This window comes from Macaca mulatta, chromosome 8 (assembly GCF_049350105.2).
Source record: "Macaca mulatta isolate MMU2019108-1 chromosome 8, T2T-MMU8v2.0, whole genome shotgun sequence".
Classification (NCBI taxonomy): Eukaryota; Metazoa; Chordata; class Mammalia; order Primates; family Cercopithecidae; genus Macaca; species Macaca mulatta.
The window spans coordinates 91,513,639-91,540,228 of record NC_133413.1 but is presented as its reverse complement, the minus strand read 5'-3'; the positions used below and the strand labels follow the sequence as shown (position 1 = coordinate 91,540,228).

General features: G+C 45.3%; 1 protein-coding gene across 12 annotated transcripts in view; it reads left to right on the top strand.

Annotated features, from left to right (window-relative positions):
- PAG1 (phosphoprotein membrane anchor with glycosphingolipid microdomains 1) overlaps window positions 1-26,590 on the top strand; it is a 140,368-nt gene that overhangs the window by 99,754 nt on the left and 14,024 nt on the right. For 11 of the 12 annotated variants that reach the window (XR_013397316.1, XR_013397314.1, XR_013397315.1 and 8 more), the window contains 4 exons: window positions 14,896-15,100; window positions 16,732-16,783; window positions 20,935-21,031; window positions 23,049-23,650. Coding sequence is in view for 8 of the 12 variants with exons in the window: in XM_001091544.5 (XP_001091544.3) it covers window positions 14,976-15,100; window positions 16,732-16,783; window positions 20,935-21,031; window positions 23,049-23,650 (876 nt within the window). In the remaining 4 variants the exon portion in view is untranslated. The other variant, XM_077943851.1, reaches the window with a different exon arrangement.

Below are 26,590 nucleotides of genomic sequence, written 5' to 3'. Positions count from 1 at the left end.
ACAGTCTTTGGGAGAGTATTAATAGTTTGAGAACTGTACTGCAGTCATACATCTTGGTGTCTTAGTTGGATCCTGGCTGCAGAATCAAAGACGTATGATAGATAAGTGGCTACTGCAGAATACCTTATATTGTTCTTAATTATGTTCTTCGTAAAGGGAAGCAAAGTGTTACCAGTGACTACTAGTGGGCCAGTTGCCCCCAAAGTTTGTTTATTCCTGAAACATTATAATACGGCAATTCATTAAGAAGTACAATGAAGTAGAATTTTGAAGAGTTTGGAGAAAGGCCTAAAATATGTGATATGAAAAAGACTGAATTATTCTTGTTTATGGGATAATAGCATATTGTTTTACAATTTGTGTCTAGAAATCACGTAACTGTTAAAATAATTGCTTACAAAAAGAACTAGAATGAAGCCACATAGCTTATATTATTTAATCCAAAAGACAAAAATGATACATACTGCTTTTCCCAATAGCAATTACTAGATGTCAGTGGCTACCTTGATTTTCCTAGATGAGTTTTCTTTTTGTCCTAAAAACACATCTTCTTGTCCCATTTTGTAAGTCTATTTTTCTTGAAGTTTTCCTGTAATAGAGGCATGAGAAATAAGCACACAGTGATTCTCCCTGGACCAGATTCCACTGTTATATTTCTCATAGTAAGCATTGGCAGGACCACTGCCACGGCTATTTAGTGCAAACCTCATGCTTCTAGGAGGTGCCACTCAAAGAAGTATGGTCTATGCTCCTAGCATAGCCAGACCTCCTCAAAGCCTCAGTGACAGAGAAGCGTGAACTCGAGTTCCTGACTCCATGTGCAGTTCTTCAAGCTCCCATGTTTTATTTTTTAAGTTCTGTTTTCCTTTTCTTTTTTTTTTTTTTTTTTTTTTTTTGTTGTTGTTGTTGTTGAGACAGAGTCTTGCTCTGTCACCCAGGCTGGAGTGCAGTGGCACGATCTCAGCCAGCTCACTGCAACCTCCACCTCCCAGCTTCAGGCAATTCTCCTGCCTCAGCCTCCCAAGTAGCTGGGATTACAGGTGCCTGCCACCACACCCGGCTAATTTTTTTTTTTCTTTCTATTTTTAGTAGAGATGGAGTTTCACCATGTTGGCCAGGCTGGTCTCGAATCCCTGACCTCAGGTGATCCACGCACGTCAGCCTCCCAAAGTGCTGGGATTATAGGTGTGAACCACCATGCCTGTCCTATTTTTTAAGTTCTTAATAGAACCTTGTACTCCATAAAGATCCGTGTTTCTTTTATGATAAATTAACTTCAAGTAACTTCCACATTTCTAGAAGATGTCGTTGGCACCTTTTTCCTGCACTTCCCACAACACATCTCTAATATATGCCTGTCCCCACCTGCAGACTTGCCGCTTTATCATAGGCTACTCTCTCTCTCTGCCTCTCTATTGAATGCCTTTAAAATGCCCCTTCCAGAAAAGGAGTGAAAACATAGCATAGAGAAGTGAAAGGGGCAGGGCCATCAGAGCCACACTGTGATATTCGCTCTCATTGTACAACCTGAAGACTTTCCTTGGCTCTACTTTCCAAAGAAAATGGAAAATATAAAACTCTTCACATTATACTCCAAGACTTTTCATAAACACAGCCTTAACCCATAACTTCCATTTTATTCATGATTTCCAAATAGAAAAAAAAAAGAAAATCTTGAGGAAGACAATGTGATTTTCATTAGCTATAAAGATGTTCAGAATTGCATTCTTTTTGGTGCATGAGGTCTTGTAATCACATTAGCTCCGTGGCTTTCTAAAGAGGAGCGGTTTTCTGAGTTCTCCCTGTGGACTTCTGGAGTTTCACTGCCTCTGCCCATGGGGACCCACTGGGAGATTAGATTTTTACTTTCACACGATGAACCAGGAACACAGTGAGGCTTGTCTGCAGAACCAGTGAGATGCAAAGGGACCAGGAAGAGGTGGCACTTCAGTGCCCACACAGGGAGAGAAGGGGTAGAGAATAGACTCAGGATTGGGCAGTGCAGGACTCACGAGCTCCAGACCTGTGTCCTTCAAAGGGTTTCCAGTGGATGACCTACTTTGAAATCACTTAGGACGCAAGATAAAAATATAGATTCTTGGCCAGGCGCGGTGGCTCACACCTGTAATCCCAGCACTTTGGAGGCTGAGGCAGGCAGATTACTTGAGGTCAGGAGTTCGAGACCAGCCTGGCCAACATGATGAAACCCCATCTGTACTAAAGATACAAAAATTAGCCAGGCATGGTTTCACATGCCTGTAGTCCCAGGAGGCTGAGATGGGAGAATAGCTTGAAAATGGGTGGCGGAGGTTGCCGTGAGCTGAGATCGCGCCACTGTGCTCTAGCCTGGGCGACAGAGCAAGATCCCATCTCAAAAAATAATTACAATTTAAATTTAAAAATTAAAATATAGATTCTTGGGCCCCTCTCTAACTCGATTATATCTGGGCCTCAGCCCTTTAACAAATTGCCTCCTGTGTTACAAGGCGGGACTGGGAGAACGTCAGGGAGTGAGGGAGTCTGGAGGGCATCTTTGCCTGGGAAGGACGGCAAGTGAAGCCTATGAGGCTGACAGATGGAGGGGCAGGTGTGCTGAAGGGACCTGCAGGCCACGTGCTCTGATACAGATGGAGGCTGGATATTCCATAGGGCCACAATCACACTTATCACTTAAGTTGACAGAACATGCACTTGCTCAGAAATGTTCTGTCCCATTGTTGTGTCTCTACTAGAGACCCTCCAGTTTTCTCCATATTGCCTTTTGTATCAGGTCCAAAGTCTTTTTGGCTCCCCCAAGGTATTAGCAGCCTTTGAAATGAACAAGAACCTCTTCCAAAGAGCATGACTGATTCTGATCACTGAGTTCCACATTCAGCCGTGTCTGACTGAAGAACAGGATCTGCACCAGTGTTACTGTTCTGTCGTACTGATTTCCCCCACCTCTGTTGACTTAGCTTTATCTTCCCTAAATTGGACAACGGAGGAGAGGGAGATCAATGTATTGGAGTATATAAATATATACATACATACATACATATGTCATTCTCACAGAATTGCCCCTGGATTAAGGCCAGCCACAGGCAAAGAGGTGAAGCAGAAAACATTTACCTGGAAAGCCCCCTAAGTCTATTCTCCCATGTCCTGTCTCTCTCAAATGCACAACGCCCCTGCGTCCTGGCCTCAGCCCTCTCATCCTTTTCCTTCCCCTCTTTTCTTCACCAGGTGACATGGTTGCCAGTCATTTATGTCTTGGTGTGATTTCAAATGCATGTGTCACCTCTTGCATGAATATTTGCTGTTTTAAGCTTTCGCTTTAACTGTAAAGTGAAAGCAGTTTTCTTCCATTCAGAAAGTGGGGGAGGTAGGCTCTATACAGCAGCTTCCTGGTCCCTGGGATCTAGCCCATCCTCAGAGGCTGGCTGGCCCTCGCTGTGGTCAAGTGCACACGTGGGAGGGAGTCCTTTTCACCCTGTGAACATGCAAAGGGTGTCTTTGGAATCCACCAGACACATTGGGGACAGTTCTCAGCTTGAAACAACATCAGTCCAAGGGCATTGCAGCTGCATCAGTGCCATGGAGCCTCTGCCGCCAGGCTAAACAGAATCCAGCAGCAATTATTGTGATTAAATGTTGTTTCTAGTGCAACATGGTAGAAGTGAAAGAGCTTGTGGCTTTTTTATTCTGATTGCACAAGCTTGGAGTTCAACAATAAATGGCTTTTCATTTGTGGTCAAAATATAGCTCTGTATTAGGAACCTAATCCTAAACAGTGAACTCTTGCAAAGTTCATAGTGGTCCAATATCATTTCATATTCATGGTGTGATTAGAAGATGAAATTGTGCCTGGCACATAGTAGGTATTTATCAATTATGTGCTTAATGAATGACAGAGTGTCAGCGAGTAGGAAATATCATCCAAGGTATTAGTCAAGAAACCAGTGAAACCAACCCGAGGTGCAGACTGTCTGTAGTAATAGAAACAGAGGTCTCCAGAATCTCTTATCACATTTGGATCCTCCTCAAGCTTATCAAGTCCTGAGATTAGAAATTAAATGGATCCATTTCCAACTTGCTTTCTCTGTAAGATTTTTCAAAATTTTGGGCATATGCCTTTAAACAGCCTCAGAAGCTTTCAGGAGAAGTGTTTTCTTTCTACGTTACCTGTCCGTGCACCATCTGCGTGTTTTGGTTCTGTCTTCGCATTTTGTTGAAAGGCTACTCTAAATTTGAATTGTAAATATGTAAATATGCCAAGTACATGTTAATGAAAAAACAAAGAGACTCATAAGTCAGCCCTGCAGCCGGTGTACCGTGGTGATGTTGCCAGAGCGCAAATGGTGTTTTGGAAGGGCTGTTGGGAGTGATTCCCAGCGCTGCACGCTGACTAAAAAGGCCGTCCACAGCTTCTCTTCCTGACATCCACCCCACTGGTGTGGCCTCATCAGCTTCGCCTCTGAATTACTAAGGCCCTGCTTTCTGGGAGCTGAAACTATTGATCACCTTGAGAATTTAAGGTTCTTGCTGGAGCAACATTCGCCTTTGTGTGGAAAGTCCTGAATTTTTATCTTAGACTTTAGGAATCACTGGCAACTTCTATAAAATGATAGAAGCTAAGAGTTCGAAAGAACCCTCAGAAATGACCGCATTTTTCAGAAGGGGACTCTGAGGCATGGGGAGGCTTGGACTCACTTCAGGCCACACAGCAATTCAGTGGAAAAGAACAGAGCAAAACCTGGTCTTTACTTCTGCATAGCAGCCATGTACCCATTCACTGCCATTTTACCAGACTCGAGTGGGAAGGACATCAAGAAGGCTCCTAGGAAACAGAAGCTCTGACTTTATCGTCCCATAATCTTTGAGTAAGCTCAAAGCCAGGTTTCAGCTCCAGGGATCCAGCTGCATAACCTTCAGCATCTGTACTAGAGCTACTTCAAATGTAGTTCACAGACCGGCAGCCTGGACGTCACCTGGGAGCCAGTCAGAAATGCAGACTCTTGAGCTCCGCTCCAGATTTGCCAAATCAGAATCTATAACAAGATCCCAGATCACCATATATACATCTAGTAGCTCTTCTAGAACAGTGCTTCTCAAACTTTAGGGTGCATCACGATCACCTGCAGGGCTTGTTAACACAGAGGTTGCCGGGCCCCACTCCCAGAGTGTCTGAGTCATAAGTCTGGGAGAAGGTTCAGAATTCTGCATTTCAATAAGTTCCCAGGTGCTGCTAACTGGGACCACCCTTGGGGAAGTTCGATTCTACAAGAACCATGACCCTGTCCCTTCCTCTACAGGGGCTTAGGAGTCACACCCCTTGAGTCATCTGCCTTCCCTGCCCTCTCCTGGCAGAAAGCTGTGAGGATAAACTCTGGACATATATTTTCAAATACAAGCTCTGACTTTCTCTCATCAAGCTAGTCTCTCTTGAGACATTTCCCCAGCCCTAAGTAATTCACAATAACACCAGTAAGTAACTTGGAGGGATGTGTTTTGAGGATTTTTGTTCTATTTTTATGAATCAAGAAATATTTTGCCTGGCTTTATGATGTTTTAAAACATCATAAAGATAGCCATGATTTAAGCACTGGGTAATGATTTACCAGTGCTATATTTTTGCCAGTGCTGGGCAAGATATTAACACTGTTAAGCCAGCAGTCCTTACGATGGCAGTACATCTAATGGTGTGGGAGAGACCACAGGACACGTTCTGTGACTTGGCACTAGCTCACAGTGAACCGGTGTTACAAACTCCTCTGTTGACATTGCTTTGACAAAGTGATCATCTGCTCTTAAATTCTACTTCTCCAATCTTGAGGGTTTACTTTTCCCAGATCAAGCATCTTTTGCTGTGCAGTCCCAGTGAGGTAGTAGCTGTCTGCAGAAACAGGGCATTTGTAGTTAGCCCAGGCTAAACAAATGCTAAAAGGAAGTGGATCTTTTCAATATCATGAGCCATGAGTAGGAAATTTGATTGAGAGGCATTTGTGTCAAGCAGTACATTTTTGAACCTTGTGGCAAAGAAACTGAAGTTTATTTTTTGTTAAGTCTTTTATTATGAAAAAAAAAAGGTGGCTGAATTACTGTCCCTCAGAAGCCAAATAGAAACAGTGCAAAGCAATGCTTAACAGAGTGTGACTGCAAATAGTGCTGGTCTCAGTCACCCAGCCTGCCTGTAAATACCACATCCATCACAGCAAAGCTTGTGGGATGTTTGTAAAGCCCTCCAGATCCCTTGGAAGGAGGTTTATGATTAATGCATGGCTGGGAGTGAGCAGTGGGTGTACCAGACGGAAGTGAACATTCTTCTCTCTGGTACTAAGACAAGTCCTGATAGAGTGAAGTTAAGATTGCCGGGGAGATGGGTGTGGCTCCCACGTCCTCACCTGTCTGCTGCTGTCCCAGACAGGCCAGACGCCTGGAGGTTGTGAATACATGGGGCTAAGAGCGTGCTGGGCGGTGTGTTAGAAGAGGAAGTGCTGGGGACAGAGTCTGGGAACCTGTAGCTACATGACCCTAAATAAGGCACTTAACTTTGAGCCTCAGTTTCCTCATCCATAAAATGGATTCAGTAACATCTACCATAAAGGGTCATGAGGACGAAATAAAATAACCCGCAGCAAAGTGGCTGGCAGACACATGGTCTGTGCTCACTTCCATTTTTCAGTGCTTTTTATGTCAAGCCTATGAGTCAAAACTGGTATGTAGCGAGCCTCTTGGGGACCCTGGAGGGAACTTGGGTAAAACCACAGTGATGGATTAGGTGCAGGCAGGAACACCGTGGAGACCCTCCTACCCTGGCCAGGTGGTCGGGCAAGCAGGCTTTTGTGGTTTCTTGTGCCCCCATCAAGTTTCAGCATCACTTGAGAGGACGGAGCAAAAGGGTTTCTTCCGACCTTACCACCTTTGAAGACCTGATCAATATGCACTCCTCTTGCCTCCTTTTCTTCCTCTTAACTATTAATTCATCCAATAAATATTAAGTGCCTACTGTGTGCCACACACTAGGGCTACAGTTGTGAACCAGATAAGTCCGTTCAAAGTTCCTCCCTCCTGGGGCTTAGCCCAGCAGAGGAGACATTTGAATCGCTTCATAATTTCAATTTTGAGCCAGGAAGGAAAAAACTTGTAAAAGATGGGCCTCAGCTACACCTGAGAGGTGGGAGGGTTTCGGCGTCAGGAAAGCTGCCCCAAAGAAGTGAGACTCATAGGATGCTTAGATTTGTCAGATGAAAAACATTGGAAAGAGAGCCAACACTGTTTAAGGCTCCTTTTTCCTTTGAGAAAGGGAAGGTCCAGCCCCCTTGAGGCTTGTGTCAGGAACCTAGGAGCTGGAGAAGGTGTGAAATTGTCATTGCAGAGAGGGGTCAGTAGAACACTAAGCTTGGGGACATGGTGAGATCATTGGCGTTGAGAGGCCTGCTGCAGGGGATGAAGACACCGATATTACGGTGCTGTGACTTTTCTCAGGAGATGTTCAGCTGCTTCAGTGACAATACAGAGAACCCAGATGGCTGTGTTCATTCCAGAGTGAAGGATTTGCCTTAAGGCCAGGTGCAGTGGCTCACGCCTGTAATCCCAGCATTTCGGGAGGCCTAGGCTGGCAGATCACTTGAGGTGGGAGTTCAAGACCAGCCTGGCCAACGTGGTGAAACTCCATCTCTACTAAAATTACCAAAAAATTACCCAGGTGTGGTGGCACGCACCTGTAGTCCCAGTTACTCGGGAGTCTGAGGCAGGGAATCGCTTAAACCCAGGAGTCCTTAAAATTGATTTCAGTAACATCTACCTTAAAGGGTCATGAGCCGAGATCATGCCACTGCACTCCAGCCTGGGCAACAGAGGAAGACTCTGTCTCAGGAAAAAGGATTTGCCTTAAGACACACTTAGCTTATTTTTTAATTGTTTGCTTAGTGTGCTCATCCCTATTACTCTCCTTCTTTTCCTTGTGGTATAAATTATGAATTAAACTTGCATTTTGAGAATCCACTTGAGAATCTATTCATCATTCTTCCTACAGAAACATGTATTCAGTAAAAATTCCTTACTGGCTCCTATTTCCCAGGTCATAGAGGTGCTGGGAATATGGTGGGAAATGAGGTGGAGACATCCCTGCCCTCAAGGAAATTAGACTGGATGAGCTAACATGCAAGGCAGGAAGAAATAGAACCTAAAGCCCAAAATACACACTGTCTGAAACGTTCCATGAAGCCTTCTTGTGCAAAGTGAATCCCCATTACCCGTGTTCCTTATGCGGTCAGTGTAGAATGTATCGCATTAGCCCAAATAGAAGCACATCTCAGGGTTCTGTCGGAGTGCATGTGATATGGGCTTCTAGAAAGACCATGCCCTTGCACTCTGCCTCCCTCCCTCTCTCCTCTCTCTCTCTCTCTCTCTGTCTCTCTCTCTCTCTCACTCCCCCCATCTCCCTCTCTCTCTCCCTGTCTCTCTCTCTCTCCACCATTAAAAATGAACCTTGAGAATTGGCTTCCAAGTCAGAATTTGGGGGAAACCAACCTTAGAAGTCATTCCTTACCCATCAAATTCACTTGGCCTCTTGGCTTGTCGGAAGGCAAAAGTGTTTATAAATAATAAACTATATTATTTCTGTGATGTAAGTTTAATGTATTCTTGAAGACAAGTGACAGCCCCACACACCCCTCCACCAAAAGGGTCAGCTTTCCTGTTCTCTATGTGGATCGATAGGTCTGGTGTGTATGAAAAGTGATTGGGTTATGCTGACAGACGGCCGTGAGGATTTGTAACTTGCTCTCAGGATGAGTGCCGGGCTCTTTCTCCCGTGAGCAGCGAGTTCTGATAGCAGGGTCAGTGTGGTCTGGTGATGTTGAGGCATTCCAGGTTTCTTTCAGCGACACTCATTCAGAAAGAGATATCAAGATATCGCTGTGTGGGGACATTCAAAAAGGATTCAGGAATCTATAAACAAGAATAACTTACCTTCCACCACCCTCTGCGCTCTGGGTGTGTTCGGCCCGTGACTCAGTGAAGGGTCAGAATAGGGAGATCTTGATAACAGTCGTGTGTAGGCAAAAGCCTTTGTACCTCAGCAGGATGGAACAGTAAACATCTGGGTAGGTGATTCCCCGTGTGTCTCCAACAGATACTCATCCATGCAAAGTTCAGTGTGGCAGGCTTGTCTGTAGCACAGTCCCTGTAACCTGAATGGAAGACTACCTGAATTTACACACTTTAGCTTAAAACTCTTTCTGGGGCTTGAGGATTCTGTTCAGAGTTGATTTCGCCTCAGCCTGTGTGGCTGTCAGCATGCTCACAGGACCAGGGGACCCACCAAAGAATCTGCTTCCTCTGCCATCATTAAACCTGGTTACTTTAGAGCCCATAACGTGTCATTTTACCACATGGTTCCCACGCCTGGTAATGACCAGGAAGGAAGAATTGCCACTGGGATTGGGCCCTTGCTCTTATTTCATCCAACAGTGAGGGGTCATGAGTGGAGGTGGCTTCTATCATGTTTAATTATATGTCAACTGCAACAGCTGTAAAAAGGTAATGACTGTCATTACTGACCTAGATCTGCTTCAAAGAAACTCTAAAGTGTCTGTTTCCATATCTAATCTCACTGGCCATCCCAACTCGACCTAATTATTATTTATAGAATTTGCTATGATCAGAGAACCTACCTGTTAAGGATGTTTGGCCAAAGAAATAAGTAACTGCCATTTGGTCTGCACCTTTCATTAATTTATGTGTGTGTTTTTCCCTGTTGGAATTGATCTTGGTGGCTGATAGTGCAGGCTGATGAAGACAATTCAAATGCCAAGCATAAGGCACCAACAGTAATTGAGCAGCTTTCCTTCAAGAAAGTTCTGCATAGGGCCGAGAACAGAATTATGCTGCCACCTTGTGGTTAAAAGTGACACCTGCTGGCCGGGCATGGTGGCTCACGCCTGTAATCCCAGCACTTCGGGAGGCCGAGGCAGGTAGATCACGAGGTCAAGAGGTGGAGACCATCCTGGCCAACGTGGTGAAACCCCGTCTCTACTGAAAATACAAAAATTAGCTGGGTGTGGTGGCGCGCCTGTGTGGTCCCAGCTACTCAGGAGGCTGAGGCAGGAGAATCACTTGAACCCAGGAGGTGGAGTTGCAGTGAGCTGAGATAGCGCCACTGCACTCCAGCGTGGTGACAGAGCGAGACTTTGTCTCAAAAAAAAAAAAAAAAAAAAGACGTGCTGTTAAATTAAAAGGCCAGTGGTTTTTCTAGTGATTAAATCACTTATTCATTAAAACAAATGAGTGGATATGAAAAGGTAAAAGAGTATGGAGATTTTAGTCCAAAATAATTAATCAGACAAATCTGTGAAAGAAGCCCCAATGAAAGTCCTTTAACCATAAGCACTGACCTTTCTCAAGGCTAATGACAAGTTCTCACGGTAGTTCGAAATGATACAAAATTGGAGTGGAGACTGAGGTCATACCACTGCCTCTTTTACAGCAATACTATATACTTGTATTATATTACAGTCTCCAGCCATGACTTTACATCAGTACAGCCAATAATGAAGCCTATTCTATAGCAAACAGAATTAATGTGCAACTATTAATCTAAATCTGTGATCACATTAATATTACCATCTTCTGTGGCTCATCTTAATACAACATTCAGGTGCCAAAATTAAGTGTTAGTGGAGGTACAATTAAAATAAATGGTCCTTCTTTGCCCTGTGTGGAATAACTCAGAATATTTATGCATGTGATCTGATAAGAGAATTTTTTAAACTTTGAAGAAATAGGCCCAGTGTGGTGGCTCATGCCTGTAACTCCAGCACTTTGGGAGGCCAAGGTGGAAGGAGTTCAAGAACAGCCAGGCAACATAACAAGAACTCATCTCTACTAAAAATAAAAAAAGTTAGCCTGGTATGGTGGCACATGCCTGTGTTCCCAGCTACTCAAGAGGCAGCGGTGGGAGGATTGCTTGACCCAGGAGGTCGAGGCTGCAGTAATCACAGCACTGCACTCCAGCCTAGGTGACAGAGCAAGACCTTGTCTTATATAATATTCTGTAGTTGAATGCAAGTTTATTGAGTCAAGTAAGAACAGGATTCAGAGAAACAGATTTAAATATCTTCATGAAAAAAATCATAAGGGATGCTCTTCCAAATGGTTCAGATATTTCCACTGGAAGAGATCATTCCTGATAGTCAAGACATAACTTACTTGATACTGAATCAGCCCAAAATAAGATGGTCCTTGTGGACCATAACCATGTCACAGGACAGCACTGCCTTGGGTGGCTTTTTCACAGAGAGCCTGGTTGGCACAGTGTAGAGTTTGGAAATGCCTTGATTGCCACAGGGATCTTCCTGTTCAGGGTAACTTTTACTGTCCATACACTATGGCTCCTATCGGCTTACTCTCTCCCCCATCACTCATCCTTTAAAAAGCCTCCCTGGCCACCTGAAAGAACACTGATTTCCCTCCACCTTCCCCTCATTCAAAAGAACAGAATAAGGACCCCCAAGCACTGCATTTAAGGGCAGTAAAACCAATACATGAGGGTCCAGCCTAGGGGCAGAGCACTGGGCTTTCTGCATGAGGCCTCTACCCTCAGCTGCTCCAAGAAAGTGAAACACAAAGTGATCCATGTGCATCTGCACGCAGGGGGAGGGGCGGGTTATCTCCATGCACAGGGGAGGAGCCGGTCCACCGACACACATTTACCAGGATGTCCATCTAGACATGTGAGCAGGAGGGTGAGCAGGCGACAGTCTTGGCTTAGTGTAGATGAGCTGCCAAAATTTAAGGAGATAGCCAGATAAGGCATGGGCAGCAGAATTTTGGAAACAAACATCCAGAAAAAAGAGAGAGAGACCAGGAGAGAAGGGTAGCAGTGCACAGATCTTCTCCAAAATGGGAACCATCCACCCAGGAGGTCTGCTGTAAGGATCAAAGATTATGTTAGTCTAGATCCCCTCAGCCACCACCCCCACCCTGCCGCCACACACACACACACACACACACACACACACACACACATACTCTGCCAGGCCTCTAAAGAAGAGTAGGTGGCAGTTGCTGGTGCAGCCACTCTTGACCCGCCAGGGCTGCCCACGACCACGGGGACTGGTGTCCCACAGTCCTCCTGCAGAACAGCACTTAGAGGGTCCAAGAGGAGAAAACCACCCCAGCAACTGGGGCGTTTGTCCCTGAGGACTACAGTGCATCTGACTCAGAAACGCGCACCCCATGGTGATCACTCTGTTCACTGTGAGGATTTTGTCCACAGTAAGAACTTGGGGAAAAGTCTTTCAGTGGCTTTACAGACAATTCTAATTGAAGGGGAGTAAGCCAGGAGTTTCGACACATTTTCTCTTGGTTCCATCCTTTATTCTGCAGCTTGTAATCATCCCCTGTCATCTTCTTTCTCCCTGTACTGTTCTAATAGGCTGGGCACCCCACATCTCTCATCATATTATACCGACCTCCTTCTGTTAAGAGAGAGGAGAGAGAAAAGAGAAACATGTACAGAAAAGAGACAGGTATTGGCGATTCCACACTAGGTTTCATGGATGGATCTCTGGCTTTTGAATAACTCACACAGCAAACTCTTTTCTAAGAACATGCCATTTTATAAATAGGCATTAATTAATCTGTTGTATGAATGAATGAAGAACAAACAGATGCCTGCACAGGAGATAGATACCTTTTGTCTGTGATTCCTAAAATGTTTTATGCTTTGGATCTGTATATAAAAATGTATTTTATATATTTTCGTTGGTCACTATGATTTAGGTGCTTGCTTGAATGCATTTTAAAACCTATTGTGGTGCCAATTTGTAGTCTCAGTTTAAAATGAATTATTCTTTGCATCAACAAATCACAGAAGTGGTGGTTATTTTCATTTGGCTATAGCTGTCTGGGGGCAAACATGCAAAAGTAATTTGACTCGTTATTACTGTACGCCTGTCGTGTTAGGCATAATATACATACAATCAAACATAGGAAGAAAGAAGTTCTGTGTTACGCAGGAAGTCCTGCATTTATGTAATTATAGAGCCTTAGAAGATGTTCATGTTGATTCAAAGATTGAGGCAAACAACTTCATCTCTCAGAGCACTCTCTGTATACATTGTAGGTAAAAGTCTCTTTTTCTTCAGCTTTTTAATATTCCTTAACTTTGAATATTCACATAAATGTGACAGTGTTTCACCTGGAGATAATTTGGTCCAGTTGAACCACCTTTGCCAAAATGGCTTTTATTCTCCCCATCTTAGGAGGCACGCTGGTTTGCTGCGAAGCCACCCCTGCCGTCTTGATACCTGTGCTCAGGGATGGCTGAAAACAGTCACAGCTTTATCACTGAAGCAAATGAAAATGTAAATACTGACAGTCTTTTTCAAGGAAGATATTGCACTGTTATCAAAAACCAAAAGTATTTGCTTTATTCATGACACGAGACCAACTTAGAGGCTATTTCTTTTTCATTTAGAATGTTCTAGAATTGAGCAAATATTCTTTAAACAAGGCCTCTGTGATGACAGATCATTTGATGTACAACTCCATTTTAAAAATATCTATAGCTCTTAAAATATTTCGCACAAGGAATCTGATCACTTCTGTTTGGAAGTATTGGGACAGGGCGCAGTGACCCCTGTGAGTCCCAGCATCCCCACAGTGCCAAGGAGCTTCCTTGATGGACGCAGAGCACAGGCTTTGGAGTCTGAGACAGATGGACTCATCCCTCCCTGCCGCTTAGCTCCTGTGACACTCGGGGGAAGTCACCGCTCTGCTGGGATTTAGCTTCCATCTCTGTAAAAGGGGGATTAACCGTGCCTCCTACACAGGGTGGTGACAGCAATTAAATGAGGAAAGCATTTAGCAGAATCCCTGGTACATACCAGGTACGGAAATGTACTAGGTACAGCTCTTATGCTTCTCTTGCATAAATAGGTCTTATTTATTGTCGGGGATGTATTCTTAGCACATACTTCATCCATTCACTTGAAAATGCATTTATTGGGTGTTGACGGCAGGGTAGTGAAAACATAGAATACATAACATACTCAGAGTAAATAAATGCAGGCGAATATAAAGACATTCTATTTCATTAGTTACACTGACCTTAAACCTTCTCAGAGAACAGTGGGTGAGGGAGATGAGAGAAGGCAGTGAGGGGCGGGGGCAAATGATGAGTTGCATTTTTGCAAAAGCTATATAAGAATTGTTATATACTGTTCTGATTTTTTAAAAAATGAACCCAAATGAGCGTGTATTTATTTGCTATGGAGTACTTGAAATCTTTATTTGAAGACATTAAGAATCCATCCAGGCCAGGCGCAGTGGCACACTGTAATCCCAGCACTTTGGGAGGCTGAGGCAGGAGGATTGCTTGAGCCCAGGAGTCCGAGACCAGTTTAGGCAACATGGTGAGACTTTGTCTCTATAAAAAATAAAAATATTAGCCAGGAATGGTGGTGCATGCCTGTAGACCCTGCAGTAGGGGACAGCGGGGTGGTTCAGGAGATGATTGCTTGAGCCCAGGGAGGTCAAGGCTGCGGTGATCCATGATTGTGCCACTGCACTCTGGGCAACAGAGCAAGACCCTATTTGAAGGGGGTGGGGGGGAAACAAGAATAATAGAAGAATCCACCCCAAACATACCAAGACAAGACATCCGTTGCTTCAAACACTGGGCCAGGCAGCTGTATATTCCCGCTTTCATTTTCAGGTAAGAAAAATAAAGGCCTAGACCATGGAGGGGACTTGCCCAGAGTCCAATTTCAAGTCCAGTCCGGGGCTCTCCTCAGCATCCAGCACACGCTTCCGACTTAGCGCAAAGGTCTCGCTCCTGACAGGGACCAAGTTACAGATTCTCCCAGTTTACCCAAGAATTACTCTCCAAATGCCCTGGTCTCTTTGCAGCATGCAGCTCTCTGCCCCCATGTCGCCACCTCTGAAGGACTGACTGATTCCCTCGGCTGGTACCAGTGCCTGCTCCTGCCATGGGGCCCATGGGGAGCCTGCTGGGCAGTGGACAGATGCAGATCACCCTGTGGGGAAGTCTGGCCACTGTCGCCATTTTCTTCGTCATCACCTTCCTCATTTTCCTGTGCTCCAGTTGTGACAGGTGAGAACCAGAGTGTATATACCGGTACCTTAAACTAATACATCCCCTGTACCCAGAAGAGTTTCTGTGAAAAACCTGTTAGGAATGGAATCCCGCCACAGAGCTGTCCCAGAAACTTGTGCATTAGCTTTAACTCGCTTCTGTCCACTGCAGAGCATCTCGGGACATTCTTTATTCACTGAAGGAAAACCCATATTTGGTTTTGCTGGGGAGCAACTAGAAGAGCCCTTATGTTTTAAACTTCCCAGAACGGAAGTCCTGCTGTTCTTTGTATTTTAAACTTCCCAGAATGAAAGTCTTGCAGTGCTTTCGAGCACACCCTTGATCAAAATGGATTTTGTCTTTTTTCATCTGTGGGCGTTTTGAAATTTTGTGTGATGCGCATCTTTTTGCCACCACCCCGCGGAAGTCACAGAATATTTGCTGCTACGTGGTTTCAGAGGGATTGTTTACGATTAAAAATGTGTAGTGTAGACCTTCAGTTTCTCAAGAAACAGATTATTTTCCCAGGAGAGGAACATGCTGTATGTGAAATAATCATCAGTGTCCTTCTTTTAGAGTTACACTTTTCTCTCTCTCCTGTCTCATGTAAAATGTCAGTGCACTCCCCCCCCCAAGAGAAATCTTTGCTCAGAGAGAAGTTCTTTCTCACCAGAAGTAATTTTCAGGACATTCTGGAACTGTTACAAAGCACATAACCTTCTGATGGGCTGGATGCCACCAGAGGCCCATGTAGACCAGCTGACCGTCAGCCAGCCCTGTCCAAACTCTCCCTCCATCACGGAAGCAACTCCAGGAGCGTCACTTAAAATTCTGAAATGGCTTCCTACCCTATAATCTGTCAGGAGGAGAAAAGCCAAGACTCTCTGAACCCAGCTAGCCTCCTAATCCCTGCCCAGCCTGGACCCAGACCTCTGTGGCTGGGACAGAGTCTGAATGATTGGGAAGACAAAGAAAGGCCACGGGGCCCGGACTTCCCTGGGCCTGGATGGGCCTGCTTCTGTAGTTACTCATGCTCCCACTAGGTGTCACCCTTGTCTTATAGAGAACGTGGATGGCCGGCCGCGTATTCTCTACAACTGATGGCTTTCTTTAGACTGTCCCGAGTAAAAACAAATTCTATTTTTACTTGACAGACTTTCCCATAGACTGGAAGTACATATGACTCATCCTGAGAGCATGTACCCTTCCTGGCACGCCAAAATTTGTATTTTCTTTATTTTCTTCATCCCACTGCAGTGCGTGACTTTGCAGAGACTCTAAGTGAGATAATTGTCTGCATTTTCTCAAAAAAAAATAAAGGTATAACTTACTCTGCTACTTTAGGTATAAACAATTTCTATGCAGGCCTGGGCCTCGGTCCTCTCCTCGTGAACTTGTCTGCTTTTTTCCCAGAAGAAGGGGTGCCAAGGGAGGGGACAGTTCCTAGTTGAGGCTTGACCTCCACTTACCCAGCACCTGCTAACGGGCCATGAAGTCAGTGTCTGGTTTTGTCTTTGTTGACAAAATAAACATGGTTCTTAAAACAAGAGAGATTTAAAAGCTGATAAGAATTGGGATAGGAAAGGATAGTGTGCGCTTGATTTTAGGGGGATACATTTGACATTACAACATTTCACTTTTCATTTCAGGGAAAAGAAGCCGCGACAGCACAGTGGGGACCATGAGAACCTGATGAACGTGGTGAGCCCGCGTGCGTCGTCCGCCTGTCTGCCTGTCTGCCTGTCCGCCTGTCTGCGCATGCTCCAGAACATCAGCTACTTATCTCAGTGTGCTCCCACGTGCCCCCAGCCTGAGTAGAACCCACGGGGAGAGCTAAGCCTAAGTTAAACCGGGGCCCCCTCCACCACACACCCTCTTTCTGTAGGTTTGTGGCCGCCATGGCTGGAGGCCTGTGAGTTCCCCCGCGTTCACTGGGAGAGCTTCTGAAATGGATACAGTAGTGCTGCTGCCGGAATGATCCTTAGATGGCTCCCACCTACTGCAGGGATGGGAGATTTTTGCCTCTGTTAATTTGCTAGAGCTGTCATAGCAAAGGACCACAAACTGGGTGGCTTAAATAACAAGTTTGTTTCTCAGTTCTGGAGGCCAGAAGTCCAAAAATTAAGGTGTTGGCAGGATTGGTTGCTTCTGAGGGAAAGTCTGTTCTAGGCCTCTCCTGGCTGCTGGTGGTTTGCAGCCAAACCCTGGCTGTGACTTGGTTTGTAGAGGCATCCCCCCAATCTCTGCCTTCATCTTCCTATGGCGACCTCCCTCTGTGTTTCACATCACCTCCCATCTGTGCATGGCTGGCTGTGTCCAAGTTTCCCCATTTTACAAAGACACCAGGCATATTGAACTAGGGCCCACCCGACTCTAGCACGACCTCATGTTAACTGGCTTCATCTGCAATGACCCTGTTTCCAAATGTTTGTTCCAAATGCACCTGTTTCCAAATTCTCAGGTGCTGAGGGTTAGGACTTGGACATGAATTTTGGAGAGACACAGTTCAACCCATAACAACAGGTCATGAAGCTGGAGGGAGCCTGGGACCCACAGCACCCTAGGTATAGCCTGGCCTTGCTGGTGTTTTCCCAGCCCTCAGTATCTTACAGGTCCTGATGATCCTGAGGCCCCCAGGGATCCACCCTGGCGAGGAACAGCCTGAGAGTGTCCAGGTCCTTCCTTGTCCTCTCTGACCCAGGCCCGTGCTTTTGAACAGCCGCTGTGGAGGGGCCCATCCTCACATTAGCAAGGCAGAGTTCAGAGTCTGCCCTGAGTCCCGTGGCAGTGCCACAACAAAAGGTGCTTCTTGTTCCGGACATCATTTCTCAAGGTCAAGCAAAAACTCGTTGCGGGGAGAGGGGTGCAAACAAGGAAGCATGGATGAGCCAAGGTCTGGTGTAAAACCCGCAGCCAGCAGACGTTTGCAGAGATGACCAGAGGCCATCTCCAGTCTAGGCTTCCTGACCTGCCAATTCTTGGGACTCCTCTGGCCCAAGCAGGCAGGAAGTTGTCAGGACTCCCGGTTCCTCCTGGGACCCCCAGGATTTTCCTTCCCTCCCTTCTGCATCCACACACCCACCTCACCCTTTGCCGCTTTCCTGGGCCCTCATCACCACTCCTCCCTTTACTCTTTTTCTCGCCCTGTTCCCATCTCTGGTTGTCCACATTGTCCCCACTTCTCATCTGTTCCCAGCGCCTCTGCTCTGCCTGGTGATCGCTGCTGTGGTGGCCTCAGCAGGGAGGGTGGGAGGGATGGAGGGAACGCCCCACTGTCACTTCTTCCCATGCAGACTCCAGGACCCTGCCTTTCCTCACTCCACCATTCTCCTGGTGCCAGTTGGGAGGTGAGGAGGGGCTGGGGAAGGGCTCGCACCGCTATTCCTCACTTCCTTCTAGAGCAGGGCTTCTTCTGCAGTGTGGCCTGGACCGCTGCCAGCAGCAGCAGCAGCACCTGGGAGCTCCTTAGAAATGCGAATTCTCCTGGGGGTGGGGCCCAGTGAAAGGCTAACAAGCACCCAGGCAATCCTGTTGGATGCTCAAGTGTGAAAGCCCCTGGCCTAGAGCTTGGGTTCCTGCTGTCCTACTCAAGGTCGGCAGCAGCCCGGGTGAGATACGAAGAGAGTGGCAGGTGAATAAAAGGAATAAGCTGACTTCCATCCCCATGCCTTCTTCCTCATCCACCGTATAATTCATTATTGCCCCAACCCATAGCCTCATTTCTATGGATGTGAATGTCTGTGAGAAAGCGCGAGCACACACAGGAACACATGCTTACCCGGGCACTGGCACCCATGTACACACGCTCGCCCACCCAGCTCTCTTTAAGAGCTTTGCAGCTCCTAGATCTTACACAACTTGCAGATGCTTCATCTCATAAAAGCAAAGATTAGGAATAGTAGTTAGAGTCTAGATTATGGTAACTTCAGCTGTGATCAATTATGCTGTTATGGGCCCACCTGGGAACCTTCCTCCCCCACACCAATGCCTGCCCATTTATAACAACATTTCTGGGATATTAGCACCTGCATTGCAAACTCCTGGCAACGTAACACAGTGACCCATCTCACTGGGGGCTCATCAGACGTGAATGAACTGCATTGGATTGAAACAGCTGACTCCCAATACACTTTTGGATCACGGCACGGCATGAACTATCTGCTGTCTATTATTAGCTTCCAATCAAGAGTCAGAGAATTTGTGAGGCCAACTAGCAAAGGTTCGTGTGCTGTTTACATCACAACTTTCCTTGTAGAATCTTGGAGCACGAGGTAGCCTCTTGGAACATGCAGGCTATAAAAAGGACAGGGAGCAAATCACATTTGCAGTGATTCAGGCTGCAACCTGAGACAAGTTGGGTATTTAAAGAAATACATGAACACCAACTTGCTTTCTGACTACTCTTAGCTATAGCCGAGCCTGGCATATTGTTCTGGGTAACATCTACACATTCTATCCCTGCAGAAAACCAACTGTTGATGCCATTCTTCCCTCCAAATGTCCTAAGTTTATTTGTGAGAATAAGAAAGATTTGCAGAGCTGGGCACAGTGGCTCACGCCTGTAATCCCAGCACTTTGGGAGGCTGGGGTGGGCACATCACTTGAGTCCAGGAGTTCGAGACCAGCCTGAGCAACATAGCAAGATCCCATCTCTTAAAATTTGTTTCAAATTAACCAGATGTAGTGGCGCATACCTGTAGTCCCACCTGTTCCAGAGGCTGAGGCAGGAGGATCTCTTGGGCCCAGGAGTTTGAGGCTTCAGTGAACTATAATCATGCTACTGCACTCCAGCCTGGGCAACAAGCTGAGACCTCATCAGAAAAAAAAAAAAAAAAAAGTTTGCAGAGCTAATTTTCAGCGTATTATTGTTTCTGTGAACCTAGCAGCCAGAGGCTTGGCTGGTTCTAAAATGGTTTCAGAAATCAATAGCATTATCTCTCTCTAACCAGATTTATGTCTGTTCCCTTCACATGACAAAGGGTGATGCCTTTCCCCGTTTCTCATGGCATGGCACACCTTTACCAATAATAATGATTTACAGCACCTGTGTTGGAAGCATGTCTTTTTTGACCAGTCCCCTTCCTGCCTTGAGCTAAGGGAACTGATATCTCACAACCTGCCTGTAGCCCTGTATAGGTCACCTGGCAGGAAGCTCTGCACATGGCTTTGGAAGATTCCCAGTGCCCCTGAGATGCTGGGACAACACTGTCTAATAGAACTTTCCGCAGTGCTGGAAGTGTTCCGTATCTCCTATTTGATATGGTATCTACTGGCCACATGTGGCTATTGAGCGCTTGAAATGTGACTAGTCAACAAGGAACTCAGTTTACTTTATTTTATTTTACTTAATTTAAATCTAAAAACAGTAGCTCCCCTCAATCTGTAGTTTTGATTTCTGCAGTTTCGGTTACCCACAGTCAACTACAATCCAAAAATAGGTGAGAACTATACAAGATATTCTGAGACAGAGAAAGAGCACATTCACATAACTTTCATTGTAATACATTCTAGTTATTCTGTTTTATCGGTGGTTATTGTTTAATCTCATAGTTATTGTTTTATTATCAGTGGTTATTGTTAAATTACTGTACTTATAAATTAAACATCATCATAGGTATAACGTATATGGATAGGAAAAGACGTAGTCTGTGTAGGGTTCAGTACTACCCATGGTTTTAGGGTTTTGAAATGTATTCTCTGTGGATAAGGGGGGACTAATGTAGGAGATTCTGTTTTCTGTTTCTGCTGTTTTAATTTTTTGAAAAAGCCATGGATCTTCTCCTCTGCTCTACCGTCCAGATTTTTAGCAATGTGATGCATTTGTGTTTTTGTTTTTGTTTTTGTTTTTTCAGCCTTCAGACAAGGAGATGTTCAGCCGTTCAGTTACTAGCTTGGCAACAGATGCTCCTGCCAGCAGTGAGCAGAATGGGGCACTCACCAATGGGGACAGTAAGTTCTTCAAAAATCCCAGCTTTCCACAGAGGCCTCACCACCTTTAGAAGTCCTAGGTCTCAAAATATGTAGCTCAAAAAGTAGGAAATGTGTTATTGCTCACTTTTAGTATTACTAGCAGTTTTAGCAAAACACCTCATTTGGATGAATACTACTACTTATTAATCCACTTCTGTGTGCCAGGCATTGTTCTAAGACTGGTGCACGTACTAAGTCATTTATTCTTTTAGAATATTTTAGTAAATTTACATGTACTAATTCATTTACCCCACGAGATTACTGTTAATAATATCACGACTCTGTAAGATCGTTATTATTACTATTCACAATTTAAAGGTGACAAATCTGGGCACATTGCTGCTGTAACAATATAACCACAAACCTCATAAATAACAATTTAAACCTTAAAATAACGAATAACAAACCTTAAAATAACGAAATTTATTGACTTGCAATTCTGAGGTCAGAAGTCTGAAATGGGTCTCACTGGACTAAAATCAGGGCATCCATAGGCCTGTGGTCTTTCCTGAAGCCTCAAGGAGAATCCACTGGCCTCTCCCTCATTCTTCACATTGCTCTCTGACCCCTCTACCTCCCTATTCACTTACAGGGATACTTGTGATTACATTGGGCCCACCTGGATAATCCAGGCTTCCCTCTCATCCCAGTCATCTAATTAACAGCCTTAATTCCACCTGTAACCCTAATCCCTCCATACCCTCCACAAAACATAACACATTCACAGGTTCCAAGAATTAGGAGGCAGACATTTTTCAGGGTCGTTCTGCCTCCCACAGAGATGTTGCTAATTTGCCTGATATCGCAGAGCCAGCGGGCTAAGGATCTGTAATTGGAAGCACGCAGTCTGAGCCCTGGGCACACACAGCCACGCTGCATGACCTGCACATCATGCATTGTATGCTCTTGCCGATAGAAGGAGCAGCGAGGTTTCCTTCCTGCTTTCGAGTTTACACCATGCTTTCACCTGAGGTAGGAGGGCGTCCTGTTACCCCTGTTTACCGATAAGGAAACGGGGGTAATCGGGACACCGGTGCCTGTTCTCTGTCCACATGATACAGACAACTAGAACCAGAGAGCAAAAGTTCACCCCTCCGTGATGATCAGGGATTTAGAACACACAGGGGTGCTGGGTGTTGGTAAGTTCAGGAGGACTGGGGGATCCATTGTCATTTTTTCACACACCCCTTGGAGACACTATTTCTAATTCCCCCAGAGTGAGACACTAATGGAATAACTTGCTTTGTGTCCACATCCTAAGGACAAGGCTTTCTGTTTCGTTGAACGATGTGTCTGTAGCACCCTGCACCATCCCTGGCGCATGGCAGGCACTCACAACACGGTTGACAAAGGGACGGCTGAACAGCTTCACACAATAGCATCCCTGTGGCTGGCCAAGAATTTCATATTTGTTTTTTTCTAATTTGAAGTAGGAATGTTGGTGGCAGTGAGATGGAAGCAAGGTATGAGGTGCCAGTCCCTTTGTGCTAATGCCTGAAGGGTGCATGTTTGCCCTGTGGTTTCCATTATATCTGCCAAACAAAAGTGACCTGTGTGAAAGGAGGTGGCTACCAATAATTCCCTCCACACAGGCAGGCGCCAGTGGGGCTGGGGAGTGTGGTCACTGCACATGCTGCCTTTCTGGTGTCCAGCCTCCCAGAGTTCGGCTGCATCAAACTGGTCATCTTCTGGTCACATTGGACAATCTGCCTATAAGAGTCTCATTGGAGTGACATTAAGGGAAGTAATTGTGAACTATACTTATAGCCAAGATAACTTATTAAATCTTGTATTGGGAAAGATATAATGAACAGCTTTATTTTAAACTGTGTTTGAAGTAGGGTACCAACTGACAGTCAGAGCAACTATAATTTGCGCCTGAGACTTAAATAAAAAGCACGCATCTTGATTTAACCTAACTTTGTATTACCTGATTCTTGGTAACGATTATTGAAAGAGTTGCCTTTCTCCACTTTTAATGTGTGTGCTGCTTTAGTTCTTTCAGAGGACAGTACTCTGACCTGCATGCAGCATTACGAGGAAGTCCAGACATCGGCTTCGGATCTGCTAGATTCCCAGGACAGCACGGGGAAGCCAAAATGTCATCAGAGTAGGGAGCTGCCCAGAATCCCTCCCGAGAGTGCAGTGGACACCATGCTCACAGTGAGAAGTGCGGACGGGGACCAGGGCCCGGGGATGGAAGGGCCCTATGAAGTGCTCAAGGACAGCTCCTCCCAAGAAAACATGGTGGAGGACTGCTTGTACGAAACTGTGAAAGAGATCAAGGAGGTGGCTGCAGCTGCACACCTGGAGAAAGGCCACACTGGCAAGGCAAAGCCTACTTCCGCCTCGAAAGAGCTCCCAGGGCCCCAGACTGAAGGCAAAGCTGAGTTTGCCGAATATGCCTCGGTGGACAGAAACAAAAAGTGTCGCCAAAGTGTTAATGTAGAGAGTATCCTTGGAAATTCATGTGATCTAGAAGAGGAGGCCCCACCACCTGTCCCTGTTAAGCTTCTGGACGAGAATGAAAACCTTCAGGAGAAGGAAGCGGGAGAGGCGGAAGAGAGTGCCACAGACAGGACCAGTGAAACTAACAAGGTGGGCGCTGGCGTTTTGTTTTGCCTTTGTGGGCTCCTGTCCTGGTTAGGAATCTAGCTGGCCCTGGAGCTGTTCTGGGAAATATCTGCAAACACTTCCCAGTTTGTGGAATGATGAGAGCTGTGTTCATGTAAGCTGTGTTTGGCTTTTTCCCCCTCCAAGTAATAAAATACCAAAAACTTACATTTATCAAATATTTCTCTCAGCACCTTACTTGGATATTTTCACATTGTTTCCATCATGTCTAATTAGGGCCAAATCTTGTTTGCTTCATTTTGAAGTCCAGGAATTAAATAGAGAAACTGGACTCTTTGCCCACACATTTTACCTATTCTGCTTGTTGGCTGCCTCAGCAGCATGGTGACCTTTACCCTTCCAGGATCCCCAAAAATCAGCATGCATAGCAACAGGCACCATGGGAACCAACTCACAGGTGCCCCTGGTTATATTTGATTGTACAAACCTTCATATAAACCAACAGATCTTATTTTGTGACCATTTCTAAACTATAACCTATACTTCCTCAATTTAGATATTCAACAAAGCTCTAAAATGCATTAGCAATCCACAGCCTTCTGTATATGTCTGATAACTTGATATCTGAGCCACGGTGAAGTTCACATCCCTAGTTGTCAAAATCTCTTTGGGATTTAACTAGGCCTATCTGCTTCAGGCAACTAATAACTAATTTCTGTTTTCTACATAGAAAAAGAGCAAGGTTCTCTCTTCTATTCAGATTTTAGTAGGAAGGACAAGTAGCAGGTTAGCCAGTCACTAGTAGCCTTGAAAACCTTCTGTAGTTCATGGCCAGAGGCGACCCCTCACTCTGTCCAAATTAGACCAAGAAAGTCATTCTTTGTGCTGTTCTCTGAATGCATTTCAACCTTTCGTATTATCCATGAAATCAGCTGTTGACAGCACCAATAGAAGGGTTTATGAACATGTTCATAAAATGCAAAAATGCAGTCCAATTTTTTGCCCTTCATAGAACCAAAGACCGTAAACCTGATGTAAAGTTCATAACGCCTAAACCAGATAAAGCTTTTTGCTTACAAGCATTAGAAAGATAAGAGGATGAGTTGTCTAACCATCGCTAGTAAACGGTTCTCCAGATTTCACATTAAAAACTGGAAATACTCATCTGGAAATGAAATTATCCTTCCACAATATAGTAAAAATGAGTAATCCATCATCTTTATATAAACAACCCTGATTTTAAGTGAACTGAGAATTTGAAGTATTTAATATTCATTTATTTAACAAAAGATCTTAATGAGCACTGCTGTGTGCCACAGTCTTCTATGTGCTGGAAACAAAACGTGTACGTGAACAAAATCCCTGCCCTGTGGAACTCACATCTTAGTGGGAAGAGACAGACATAAAGTTTGAAGTTTGTAAGAGAAAAAAAGAGAACTGAACAAGGGGGACTGAGAAAACAGGTGGGGAGTACAGTTTTGGATAGAGTGGTCAGGGTCTGCCCAGCTATGAAGGTGACATTTGAGGTAAAGGAGCTAAGGGAGTGAGGTTTGTGCTTTTGTGGAAAGAGCACATGAAGCAGAGGGGATGCCCAGTGTGAGGCCCCTGAGGTTAGAGCTTGCAGCTGGCTTTTTAAGGGAGAGGAGGGGACTGCTGTGGCTGGAGAGGGAAGAACAAGGACAGCAGTGAGGAGAAAGAGAACCAGAGCTCGATCCTGGATGGCCTTGGCTTATAGTCTGAACACTAATAATGTCACTAGAGTCACGAGCAGCAGAATGGCACAACCCATCCTTTCAAAAAAGGATCCCTCTGACTCCAGTTTTGAAATAGACTATAAAGGGTAGAAGTGAGGAGACCAATTGGGTGGCGACTCTAATAAACCAGATTAGAAATGGCAGTGGCCTGAATCAGGGCAGAGGCAGCAGAGGTGATGAGAAAAGCTAAGCCAGAACCAAGAGATTTGCTGATGGATCCTAAGCGTAGTAAGATAAAGAAGAGAGAGTGATGAGTACGAGGCTGGGCCCAACACGCAGGGAAGAGGATACAGGCAGAGCAGGTTGAGTCGGAGATCCAGCATTCAGGACTGGATATGTTTAGCTTGAGAGACTGATTGGACTTCCAAGTAGAGCTTATCAGATGGTAGCTGTATTGATGAGCCGGGTAAAGAGGAAAGGCCGGAGCTGGATTTGCTGATGTGGGAGTCATCCACAGAATGTGGTTTTAAAAGTCATGAGATTGGATGAGGTCACAGGATAGGTGAGTGTAAATAGAGGCTGGCAGAGCTCCAAGAATAGAGATCTGGAAAAGGAACCAGTAGAAGAGACCAAAGTAGGAAACAAAAACAGGAAAGTTGTGGAGTCCTGGAAGCCAGTGAAGAACATGTCCAGGGAGGAAGGAGTGGCAGGCCTCTCTGCCGAGTGCAGCGAGTAGGTCAGGGAAGATGAGTCTCATTGGTGCCCTTGACAAGAGCAGTCTCTGTGGAATGGTAGAGGCAGAAACGTGACTGAAATGGATTAGAAAGAGAATAGGAAGAGAAGAATGGTTTGGTTGACTTTTTAGACAACTCTTTAAAAGATTTTGCTATAAAAAAGTGAGACAGGCTGGGCGCCGTGACTCATGCCTGTAATCTTAACACTTTGGGAGGCCGAGGTGGGTGGATCACTTGAAACCAGGTGTTTGAGACCAGCCTGGGCAATGTAGCAGAACCCCATCTCTACAAAAAATACAAAAATTAACTGGGCATGGTGGTGTGCACCTGTAGTCCCAGCTACTTGGGAGGCTGCAGTAGGAGAATGGCTTGAGCCTGGGAGGTCAAGGCTGCAGTGAGCCAAGATCACGCCACTGCATCCCAACCTGGATGACAGAGTGAGACACTGTCAAAAAAAAAAAAAAGGAAGTGAGATAATGAGTAGGTAGAATTTCAGAGGACTGGGTTTGTTTTGTTTTTAGAATGAGAGAAACAAC